Source organism: Dendrobium catenatum, unplaced genomic scaffold (genome assembly GCF_001605985.2).
Source record: "Dendrobium catenatum unplaced genomic scaffold, ASM160598v2 fragScaff_scaffold_1347, whole genome shotgun sequence".
NCBI lineage: Eukaryota > Viridiplantae > Streptophyta > Magnoliopsida > Asparagales > Orchidaceae > Dendrobium > Dendrobium catenatum.
In genome coordinates, this window is record NW_021319809.1 from 1,238,258 (window position 1) to 1,251,269 (window position 13,012).

The 13,012-nt window shown below is 36.7% G+C and overlaps 2 protein-coding genes across 2 annotated transcripts; both read right to left on the reverse strand.

The window, feature by feature from the left end:
* Window positions 1-350: 350 nt before the first annotated feature.
* LOC110108050 (terpene synthase 10-like) lies at window positions 351-4,506 on the reverse strand. Its single transcript, XM_020838558.2, has 7 exons — window positions 4,160-4,506; window positions 3,070-3,347; window positions 1,925-2,308; window positions 1,617-1,838; window positions 1,310-1,448; window positions 889-1,134; window positions 351-779 (listed from the first exon to the last, which is right to left on the reverse strand). The coding sequence occupies exons 1-7, from the start codon at window positions 4,454-4,456 to the stop codon at window positions 486-488; spliced, it is 1,860 nt and encodes a 619-aa protein (XP_020694217.2). The 5' UTR covers window positions 4,457-4,506; the 3' UTR covers window positions 351-485.
* A 5,440-nt stretch (window positions 4,507-9,946) lies between these two features.
* LOC110108041 lies at window positions 9,947-11,294 on the reverse strand. Its single transcript, XM_020838546.1, has 2 exons — window positions 10,772-11,294; window positions 9,947-10,668 (listed from the first exon to the last, which is right to left on the reverse strand). Exons 1-2 carry the CDS (start codon window positions 11,292-11,294, stop codon window positions 9,947-9,949), a joined length of 1,245 nt encoding a protein of 414 aa, XP_020694205.1.
* Between the last annotated feature and the right edge of the window lie 1,718 nt (window positions 11,295-13,012).

Consider the following 13,012-nt stretch of genomic DNA (forward strand, 5'->3'; position numbering starts at 1 on the left):
TTTCAACCACGAACACATAAGGTTAACGTCAAATTCATGAGAACCTTCATTAGTCCAGAACCTTAGTGATCTGGAATGACACCCTTATTTACCATAAAATGGGTATTCAGGCTTAAATTCTATTTGAGGTGACAGTCATCTACATACACAAATATTTGAACCCAAGATCTATTAGTTGGAAGCCTAAGCTCACAACCACCAGGCCAAGGTGAGATGTGTCTCAAGCATGTATTTTCTTACCAAGATTAGCCATTTGAATCTATTTATTTGTTAAATGTGCACTACATAGAAAATAAATAGTATTTATTTTAAACAACATGCATATGTAGATCTACAATACACAACACTCAAAATTAACAAAATTTATTAACACTAAGGGAAAAAGGAAGCATTACTTAATAAGATAACAAATTTAGCAATATCCTAAATTGCACATAACAAACATTTATAGAAAAGAATATCCATTTTTCAAAGTGTCATCACCTTTAAAGTGAAATTGGCTTTATTATCATACAAATGATTCGCTCCCTAGTTTCAAGATCTGGCTCTCCATACCCATCTCCATATTGGTAGAAACATTGTGCTGTTCTTGGTATATCAACTAAAACTTTTCTAAAAGACTCCACATATTTTGAAGATATAGTTAGTTCTTTGTTCAATTTCTTCCAATAAATTCTTATTAAACAGCTAATATAATCTCGAGCAGTTGTTTCTGAAACATTTTTCTCTTTCATATAGCATTGAATTGATTTTGGAACATCTCCTCTTTGGATCTCTGCCTGTAATACAAATATAAGTAACATTCCATTATATATAAATAATTTATAAAAAAAGAAAAGAAAACATTAATGCTATAAATTTATTCAGAAATAAATGCCTCGCACTTACCGTGCATGTTCCCAAATCATCATAAAGACGAAAAAGCATGCACGAATAACGAACTATAGGTGGATAGAACTCCAAGCTTTTAATAGCTTCAAAAGTCAAATCATCACTTAGGCAATATGTTGTAGTTAGTGCACAAATTCCTGATATGGTAACCCAAGCATTGTCCAAGTACTCGTCAAATGTAGGAGTGTATCCATTATGATACCACATTGCTTCAATGAAATGTGCTTTGCATAAATCGGCCCACTATAATACAATCATAACATATTTTGGTTAGAAAAAATTATTCTAAATCTTTTGTTACTAATTTGTAGCTTATATAACATAATTTTATGTCCAAAAAAATGGAATATGAAGAAAAAGCTTGAATACATTTTTAAAAATTTAAAAGACATCCTAATTGAAATAATTATTATATTACCATTCGTTTTAGGCATGGAAGAATGTCCAACTCTTTTTCCTTTGAAAATGAGGAGGCAATATCATCCATTGTATTAAAAAGTGTTGTCAAACATTTCTTCATGTAATCTGGAAGTTCTTGCGTTGCAGCTATATTCCATCTGGGAGTTCCAATTTTATTTTACAATATGTTAGCTGAGGACTATTTAAGTAAATATATTTGATTGCATTTAGTGGTCGTTTAGTTACTATTGTTATCAATTTTTTTTATAATAATAGCTAATTAAAACTACTTTATGCATATCAAATGATTTATTCCACTTCCTTACTCTTCAATAGCATTTGTAAATAGCTTTAATTCATCCAAGGTACCATAGATATCATAAATATCATCAATTGTTGTTATGAGACTAATAATTTGTGTCATTGCTTTTCTGATTCTCCAGAGTTGAGGTTGAAATGTAAAGCCTATGGCCCATAAATAGTTCTCCACCAATCTATCTCTTACAAAATTAAGTCCACCATGAACAACATTGACATTTCTCCACCACCTAAGGATCAAATGGAAAGACATCAATATTTCTCAAAATAATTGTAAGAAGATTGCACACATATATAAATGAGAAACACAAACTACCTGGACAATTCCTGAAGCTCTATCTTGTAGATACTCTGCACCATATTGAAATCAAGTTTAGCAAACTCAAGCAATGTGGGATTAAAGTTCTTTTGTCTCCCATATGCATCAATGAACCATCTAGTATGTAACCTTGACATTCTCCAATGCAAGGGTAGCTCCAAGGCATGTTCTATTTGTTCAACAAGTTGTGGACTTAATAAGGATCTATCATGGTATTTTAAATGCTTCATTGCAAATTTTCCTGCCTCATCCAATTCATCCTCTCCTTCCATGGCAAGGAAGGAAGCCTCATACAAGTTAAGCATTCCTTTGACATCTAATTGCTTTTTGTGCTTAAAAATTTCTTCCACTTTTTTAAAACAGCTTATCAAATCATCAAGTCTGCCCATTTAAAGAACATTTTAGGCATACTTGTTACTAGTATATGACATAGAATTGATATAGTATTTAAAGTTAAGTACGAAGACTTTAATTTATTAGTATTTATTTCATATATTGAGAAAACATCTAGATGTTAGCCAAATTTCTAAATAAACTTTAGGATAGCAAACCGATGGATAAAATAAATTACAACAAAATATGAAATATTATTATCGCCAATAGCATCTAAATAAGATAAAATGAAAACTAACTCAAAATCTTGCATGTTTCTATAAAAATCTTAATAAAAGTGTTACATATAGACAATCTGTTAATTAGATTAGGGGTGTCAATTTTTGACATGACCCGAAAACCCGACACGGACCCGACCCGGAAAATTCGGGTTGGACCCGACCCGTTTGATAAACGGGTCGGGTTCGGGTTCACAGATTCGACCCGTTTAAAAAACGGGCATTATTATTATTATTATCAATATTTTGAACACAAACTATTCACAAATATTTCCTTACTTAAAAGTAAGACACGAGGTCAATTATAGGTAAGTAGGAAATTTTTCAATATATAGATAAGGGAGGAATAAGGATAAAATCCCATACAAATTTTAGTTTCAAGAAAATGATAGAATAGATGTGAATGTGTGACTTCTATTATATCCTGAGAACAAAAGAGCTACCACTTAAACCAAACTCTTAGGTTACACTTACATTGAATGAATAACCTTTAAATGAAAAATTGACATCCATATATTTATTATTGCATACCTTAGTATTGAAGCATTATGGATATCATGTTCTCTAACAAGCCTAAAGAGCAAGGCAAAATCTTGAAGGTTGTTATTCTCTATCAAATTGTTGATATTTTTCATCGATGAACTAATAGAACTCAATAAATTATTGATCTCTGCAGCAAAATGATAACCAAGTCCTAGCTGACATAAGGTATCCACAAGTTCAAGTTGTTCGGTAAGACTATGCTGCTGGTTGATCAAAAATCTTACTTCCTCCATTAATTTCTCCCTTTGGTATTTATACTTTTCCTCCTGCATAATTTAGAGATTATTCAACAACTTCTTATATTATATTATACTCATTAAACAAATAAGTAATATTATTTCTATAAGATTAAATATGTATTTTAAAAAATAACTATTATTATTACTTTGACATTAAAGATATAAGTTCAATTGTATGCCATTACAACTTAAGAACATACATTTAAAGTTTGTGTTTGGATGCTTATAATGTTGATAATAAGTCAATTGAGGTATTTTTTAGCCAAAGCAAATTGGCTTTTTGACTAAAATTAGAAGAAAAGATGTTTAAGTTACAAGGAAAATTATCACTCCTAAATGTTTGAAATTTGATTGAAAGAAAATAAATATTAGAGTAAAAAATTAAATTATTTAACCTTCATTTCCTTAATCCAAACAAACAAAACTGTTAATTTTGTTCTCCAACTACTAGCATGACCCAAGTACTAATTATATATCAAGATCAAAGCCTTCTTATTTATGTAAAATAATTTATGATTGAATAGCATAGATTAACCAAAGATGAAAAAAAATGATTAAAATGGTATATTTGATTAAACAAAATCTTAAATAGAATAAAAATTTGTTTATGCATATCATTTTATAAACACTATTAATACTAGTTGAAATATATCTAAGGCATCGTTTGTGACAAGTTTTGACGAATGTCATTTTGCTACTTTCAAGAAATTTTTGCAACAAAATTTTTTTTTTAGAAAGTAGTAAAAAAGTTATCCCAAACACAACTCAACTGTGGATATAATAGCAAATGTTATTAACAACTACTCAAAGTAATTTTGAAGACAGTTCTAAGCCATCACCATGAACTCAATTGGCAGAGATTGTATGTAGCTATCATCCCAAATAGTTGGCTTATAATTTGCAGTTCTACGAGCAAGAGAAGGAGATGTTGCACTAGCAGTTGAGAGGCAGCGTATGTGATGAAAATTTATTCTTCTAGCAGGAGAAGATGTTGCAGTAGCAGTTGAGATGCAGCTTATGGGATGAAAATTTATCATTATTCGTTGAAGAATAGGAAGTGATGGTGAGGAAGAGGAGCTCAAGAGTGGCTGCTTCTTGCTGAAAGGAAACAAAAGAGGGGGAAGCTGCACAGCCATATTAATATGCTTTAAATCAACTAATGAAGTATGCACTTGATAAAGAATGGAGGCCTTTATACCTACTTATATATAGAAATAAATTACTAATAACACATGTAAAAATTAAAATAATGCAACGTAAGTTCTTACAAATAAAATAATGACAACTACTACGAGTATATAGAGAAGTACAATAACAATAAATTTCAGCTACATTAATCTTTATATAATTTCATAAAAGAAGAAGATATTTTTAATATTGAGCGGTGTCATTGATTCAACGTCTGCAATAAACAAAAATTTATAAGTTGCTTATAGCTTAAAATCTAAAAAAGCGTAAATGTCAAATCTTTTTTTTTTTAACTTAGCTTAAACTTTATTTGAGATCCTTTCCTTTTTCACTAGTGCTGAAGAAGAAAGAAACAAAGCAATAAGAAAAGAACAAAACACTAGGGACACAATATTGTGAAGAAAACAAATATAATATTATACCTCACTAAACCCCAAAATCTTCCAATGATATATCACATGGAACTTCCAATGATAGTTTTTCCTGTCATAATATAATATATTTACTGTTTTTGCGTGGAAAATTTGTTTTGAATATAAAATAAGAAGAAAAATCTTACACGATGCCACTGAACACAATATAATTGGCCTACTGGAAGATGACGCCAGTCCTCATAATTCTTTGCTTTTTATGAGTTATTTTATTATAAATACTTTGGGCATTTCCCATATTTCCCATATTTTATCGACTTAATCTCTCTTCATCTCAGATCGCCATCCCTTCATCCACACATTACCTGGTAGAATTGAATGATTGCTGTCAAAACACATACGTGGCTCCATGATCAACCAGAGATTCGAGGATTATTTGTTTTAAAAATTAAAATTATAATATTATTTACACTTTGCAGTTGTTGCGCGTCAGAATATTCAAGACAGTAGAGAAAAAGAGAGTTTATTGTCTTAATTTTAAACATATATCTAGTACACACATATAACTAGAGAGAAGTGTAAGAATCATACGAGACATCATATCTTTCATTTGAAAAGCCACAAAAGTAGAAAACCAGGAGGCGTTAACAAGTTAAAATGATTAATTCTTTTTTTTTTTTTGGGAGAAATTGGGGCCAAAGCCCATATATTAAGATAAAAAGTTACAGGTAAAAATGATTACAAGAAAGGAACAAAAAAACACCCTTCATAAGCAAAAACAAAAACTAATGAAGGACCCAAAAACCACAACTATACCACCCCAATGATAAAAACAAAAACCAGTAACAATCTGATGCACCAAAAGAGCTGAGGGAAACCGTTTGATTGTAGAAAGCAGCAGGAGGACCTCAACGGAAGACAAACAGGCAGATTCTGGAGCAAACGTCCCCAAGTAGGAAGGAGGTAATCAATCTAATCTAATCCCATAAGTCCCAGAAGAGGAGCAAATAAAATGACCTGCAAAACATAAGGAGCAAAACCTGGCAGAACAGGTTGAAAGTAAAGGAATCCAAGATCTCAAAAGGGCTCCAACAAGATTAACCAGGACTCAGAATAAAATTGACCCCTGGTTGCCCGAAGACCATCCAAGGGGAGGCAAGCAGCATACAACGAATGGAGCTTCATCATCGTCCTGATTAAAACCAATCACGACCAAAAGGCAGCAGATCAAAAAGTAGAGGAACTGTTCAAAATTCCCGCAACTAAATGCCCTGAAGTCAATCCAGCAATAACAACCATCCAGCACCTCCAGCAAAAGAAACCAGCAGAAAAAGCCAAAAGTCCCAAACATAGCCCATGATGCTGCCAAATGAATCCATGCTCTAAAGCGAGCCATAATCGGATTTGAAACCAAAAGCAGTAATAAAACATCCCCATCCATCACAAAAGTAAAAGTTTGAAAAAATTCCTCCAAGACTCAACCCAGAATGTGAGGAAACTTCTCTTTGAGGGCATCAAACCCATTACAATTAGTAACTTTAGCACGTACAGCATAGGTAACATCTAGACTCACCTCAGAAGGTGATCTCCAAACATTTGCAAATCTGCGGTTGTTCCTTTCCCTCCAGGTATAATAAATCAAAGTGGCTACCGTAAAATAACAGAAAAACTTATCCCTCCTACTATATTCTTGCATATTATCAAATAAATTGTAGACCTGCAATAGATAAGGCCTAAGATAGAACCTTTTGGTATCTGGTAGCAAAGCATTAAGAATGGAGAAGGAGAAGTCACATTCAAAGAAAATGTGAGGATGATTTTCCAAAAAATTCATGCAAAACGAGCAGTGCCCCGGCACCTGAATGCCACGGGAAAGCAAATTATCAGCAGTTTTCAACTTTCCCCTTATAGCCATCCAAGCATAGGATGTGTATCTCAAAGCGTGACCTTTATGCCAGATGAAATTAAACCAAGACACATTCTCAGTAGCTTCATGAAAAGCAGCCAAAACATTCTTAGAGGGGGGGAAAGGAGAGAGAGAGCCCTCCCAAGTAATCACGGGATGATCTTCAAAAATATCAATGCTATTAATATGAGAAATGATACCCGTAGGGAGCTCAACAGGTAACATCCACACCCCATCCTGAATAAACCTATTAACCGGCAAATGAGAGAATTTGGTAAAATAGTAGAGGTCAGCTAAAGCTTTCTTCTTACACCAAGGATCCCAAAGGAATGATAAGTTGCAGTTTTTGTTAACCCAGAGAGAAATAGAAGGGAGAATAGAGGCAGCCACCTTGCAGATCAACTTCCAGAACTTATAGGCATGGTGAGGTGTGGAATTTTCCACGGTGATTCAAATTTTTCATGTACCATTGCCATTAAGTGTTGTTTGTTGAGCCATTCCTGGAAATTAAAGGAGGTAGCTCATTTTATGGTAGAGATATCAAGAGAAGTTGCAGACCTAATCCCTCTTTGTATTTTGGTAAGAATAACAGGACTTCCAAGATTCATAAGTGGGAGCGTGTTGTTATTCTGAATAATTTTCCAAGAAAATAAGAATTTAAACAAAGTTTAGAAATTCAAATTTCTAGACAGCTTTGGGTAATAGACACTTCCAGAACGATCCAGATACGGCATAGTGTGGTCAAATTGTGACTTGATGAATTGTAATTACTGCAAAAGAAAGAAATTTAAACTTTCCAGACCCGCAAGTAGATGTAGAAGAATTCTACTTCAGGTAGGGGTTGGACAGTGAGAATAGATTCAGTTCTGGAGGTAGAGATGGGGAATGCCAAGGTAAGTGATGATAGACTCCTCCAATGAGAAACCTAAGACCGTAGTAGATAAACAGACTCATCGGAATGCGCCTCTAGAAGAGCAGAGAGCTTTTATTAATGGGTTTGATGTTGAGGCCAGTAGCATCCAGCAAATTTTTTTAAGATCTGTCCTTAAGAGATGAAGCTTCTCCAAAATGTGGCTAAGCCGCAAAAACTAATGAGATCATCAGCAACATGAGATGTTACATTAGTATCATTTATTTATAAGGCCTAAAATACCATTCAGGAGCATCAAGGCAATGTGGATAGGCGCATTCCATGACAATGCAGACAAGTAGAGAGAGAGGGCAACCCTGCTCATGAACACAGCAACAGAATTGAAAAAAACCCTCGCAAAGGCACATTTAAGGCAAATAGAGAATGAACATCCATAATGACCCTTTAATCCAGTTAATAAAATTTCCGGAAATGCTTCTTTGGCCTTCATCTGTTTATTAAGAAAGTTGCGAGAGACAGTATCAAAAGCTTTTTATTCAAGCTTGGCACATGAAAATTTTATTACTATTCTTGAATTCCTCAGAGCTTCAGAAGCAGAATAACATTATCAGTCGAGCATCTCTTAGAATGAACCCGACTGACTATCATGAATAATCAAGGGGAGAATAGGTTTAAGCCTTATTAGCAAAAATTTTAGCCACAATTTTGTAGAAACATTCAATAAGCGATATAGGTCTATAGTCAGAAATGGGAGGAAGAGTGAGTACCCTTAGAATAAGAGTAATCGTGCGGCTTTAGCTCCTCGAGGCTGACACCAGTGGAAAAAAAATGCTTGACCGCCCTGCAAACATGGTATCCAGTAATATGCAAGTCTTTTGGTAGAACCAATAAGAGAACCCATCAGGACCTGGGGTAGAAGTATAGAAACCCATCAAAGACCACTTTTTAATCTCATCATTGGTCACCAGAGTGACAAGATTAGAGAGTAAATGAGTGGGAATCTTTATGCCAGAAGGAATGTTATAGCATCAACCATAGGTGGGTGGGGGGGGGGGGGGGGGGGGTAGGATTAAAAGCCTCTTAAGTGTGAGATAGGCCTGGGCTAAATCTTCATGAGACGTGGGATACCAGTAGGCGGTGACAAGTTCTTAATAGTATTCGGTTCTTCCTAGACCTAATTCTTGGCATAAGGAAGCAAGATCGTCCTCCCCTTTGAGAAAGCCAGTAAGTTAGCCCGTTGCGAAATCCAAGTATACATCAGGAATGTAAGGGGCTAACCTATCATTAGCATCCTTCAAAGAAATGTTTAAGAGTGGTTTAAAGGATCGGTCTGTGTGTCAGAAATGCAACGTTGTTGAATATTTTTCATCTCCAAAATGCATTGGAAATGAAATGGGAAGAGCTCCAGTTTTTTTTCACGAATGCCACCTTTAAGCATCTTTAAACAATCATAAAGAAAATTGATAGGACTAGCAGAGACCTGTCTATCAAAAGCTTTTGAAACTCTTCCAAAACCCATCCATATTAGCCCAAAAAGCCTTGTACTAAACCTTGAGAAAGTCTTTTCAAAGGTTTAGCAGACAGAATAAGAGGTGGAATGATCAGAGCCAGAGGGATATCCACTTGTATGAAAGCGGAAGGAAAAGATCTAAAAAGCATGGTTAACCAAGCATCCTATCCAGCTTAATGTGAATAGGATTATCAGTCCTTTGGTTATGCCAGGTAAAAAATGCCCCACAGAAGCCAGATTTGCAAGCCCGAATAAAAACAAAGGTATTAAGCTCCCCAATACGATCAGCAGACAGGGGTTCCCACCCGCTTTATCCTTTTCGAACCGGCAACAGTTAAAGTCACCCATGACAACCCACGGATGCTCCAGCCCCACCGAGAGGTTCAAGAGATCCTCCCATAGCAATCTCCTATCAGCCAACTCATTAGCTGCATAAACCACCGACAGATAGATAGGTGGTAGGGACCCAGCTACCACAATTCCATGAACAACTTGAGAAGAGGTCAAGAGAGGAGAAAACGAAATCTGGGAAGCATCCCATTTGAGCCAAATTCTACCGGGGTTGGAGAAAGAAAAATTATCGTAACTTTCTTCATTGTGAAACAGAGTATGAGAGAAAAGAAACCAAGGATCCTGAGAGACAGAATTGTGAATTTTTGCTTCAAGAATACAAAGCATTTTGAGACTGTAAGTGGCTATGAGATCTTTACACAACTTGGCTTTGGTCGGGTTATTAAACCCTCTAACGTTCCAAGCAGCGATAGCGGGCAAGGACATGGGTTATTTGGGTTTTTTGGCCTTTTTGGCCGTTTTTGGCTTGGCTTTTTTGTCAGGGGAGGAAACAGAGTTGGAAGGAGTTTTGGAGTTGGGCTGAGAAGCTTTGGAGGAAGAGGAGGGAGGAAGAACTTCCTCGGAAAAAGCAGAGGAAGAATGAACTTCATCTTCTTTAGCCTCTTCCGAATTGTCCAAATTTTCAACTGGAAGAGAGGCGAAGCTATTAGCTAAAACCACTTGCGAGGGACGAAGAAGAAGAAGTGGAAGGGATTGACCCGAAGAGGAAGATTCTTCATGCGGTAAATTCAGATTAGGGAGAGATGTGGTATTGTCAGGAGGAGTAATAAGAGGTTCATTGGCAATTTCAGTAGAGGTAGGTGGCTGATCTGTGGCTGGTTGAGAAGGAGGAAGTGTCGTGGGCAGGGTTTGGGATGTAGAAGCAGAATTAATGTTTAGAGGAGGGTTAACCAGAAAATTAACCTTGGGCCGAGAAGTGGATCTTTTACCTCTAGCAGTAGGAGCCCGACTCGTGCTCCTGTCCCTAAAAGTAGGTTTTGGAGGAAGAGAAGGCTTGGGTGAAGGGTTAGATGGACACAGAGCATAAGGATGGATTATAGAACCGCAGCCATCACATTTCGACGGTTTCCAATCATAGACAACTTTGAGAACCAAATCATCACCATCAATTTCCAAAAGAATATCGTCTGGCAAAACCGAGTTTTTGTCATCTTGAACACAAACTCGCGCAAAAGTAAGTCGAGTTCTTTTGGCGGTAAGAGAATCCACATAGAGAGGAATGCCAATGTACGTAACTGGCAATTTTTGAGATACCTGAAGGTGTCCAGAGAGCAAGGGGGAGGTTGGGAATCTTAATCCACAGAGGGATAGAGGCAGCTTCGTCTCGCTTTGGTTGGAACTTCAGATTCCACTTCTGAAGGAAGAAAGGTTTGCCAAGGAGAAACCAAGGTCCTCCCGACCAGATCATATCAAAATCTTCACTGGAAGTGAACTTCAGGAGAAAAAAATCATCAGCAAGGGAGAGCAGCGAGAACGAGCCTTTAAGCTTCCACGCCTTGTTCATCGCCATAAGAAGTCTTTCGTAATACGGTCTTTGAACCAAAGAGTAGCCCACAAGGCAAAGATCCCACAAATCTTTACCTTCGGTAAGCTCAGAAGCAGCAAAGGAGAGTTTTTTGGTCGGGTTGACGAAGGACATCGGCCACTCCTCGCGATTAGCAAGAGGAGCTGTGAGATTGCTAGCATAAGAAAGAGCTGGGGGAGCGGGGGAAGGTGCAACTCCTAACAAAGAGGCACTGCCAGGAAGCGGGGGAAAATTTTGCAAATTGCCCGCCATGACGGCCAGACGGGAGAGGGAAGCCGAAGAAGCGCGCCAAACCCTAAAAACCCAGAGCTTCTCTCTCTATCACTACACGCTAATTTTATGTTTCGATGTCAAAACTTTTACAAGATCCCCAAAATGATTAATTCTACTTGTATTTATATTTGATTACAAGTGAAACGCTTCCTCGAGACAAGGCATTGATATCATGCAAAAAATATATTATATGGTTGAAATGGAATCCAGCATAAATCTAAGTGTTGGAATTGGGAGTCAAAGTTGATGTTGGTGGCGTGCGTTGATCCTGTAAGTGATAGCGTGTGTTGGCATTATTAGTGATGGAATATGATGAAGCCAATAGGTGTTGGAGTAGCCAGTGATAATAGCCAAAATATTATCGGTCGGAGGACTAAACTCTACGGATAATGGTGGTCAAAGGACCATAGTTGACAGGTGACGATTATAATAATAGTAGTCATACGAGGGTTGTTGTAAGGTTCGTAGATGGGTGATGGTGGTTGGAAGGTCGTAGTCAGACAACGGTGGTTGGAAGGTCATAGTCGGACAATTATGGTTGAAAAGTCGTAGTCAGACAATGGTGATTGAAGGACCGTAGTTAGGTAAAAATAGCCTTAGGATTATAGCCGGAGGCTAGGAAACGAACGATGGAGGATAATAGTCGGTGGGAGATGGAGGTTGGAAGGATAGTAGTCAACCAGCGATGATTAGAGGGACGTAGTTGGATGATAGTGGTTTAAGGACCATGTTGACGAAGATGAGGAGTAAAAATCACAATGATGAAACAAGCAAGAAAGTATAAGCAGGGAAAAGTAAAGGACACTAGGATTTAGTGTGAAAAAGTTCAAAATATGGAAAAATATCATGGAGCCACACCGCACCAAGAAATCCACTATAAAATTTAGGATAAGTAAGTACATATCTCTCTTCTCTTTCACTCTCTCCTTCTCTTCTCACATGCACTATTCTCAATGTCTACACACTAAAAATATAAGAGAAAGCCAAGTAAAATAACCCCAAGGGATGCAACCCTTCAGAAAAATGAGAAAATAAATCATACAGTCAGTCTCGTAAGTGTTGTGGCGCTGATTTGGGCATTGTGGTGCTCAAACATCTATTTTACACTGCTTCAGTGCCATATTTATACCATTGCGGCGCTCTGTTCTCTATCGTTTAGCTCTGGGGCGCTCGAGAACTCAATGCTGGGGCACTTGAGTACGTAGCGACGAGACGCTTATGTACACACTGCCGAGGAGTTGTACTAAATTTTTAGGGAAAAGCACCCAAATCCAAGTAGGGTGTAAACCCCCCTCACCCCTCAACGAATATGACAAGCTTTGAGGTTCGAGACAACATAATAATTAGATTGATTAACACATTCATATTCCACACATTACAATATCCCACTTAGAACTGATTGCAATCAACCCTTCTTTCGATCTATAACACCAATCATAGTACCGGTAGTGTGTCTCACTCATGCTTTCATCCTTTATAAAGACTAACTGAAGCTACAAATTGCTCAATTTTATCAACTGCACCCATCTTCATCAGTATGACTGCATAATTCTTGGTCGTGTGTATCTTCCCCAAATATAACTAGCCATCTTCCAAAAGTGACCTGATGAAATAATATCGAAACTGGATGTATTTCATCCTAGCATGGAATGCATTACTCTTTTCTAGATGTATAGACTCATATTGTTACTTTACAT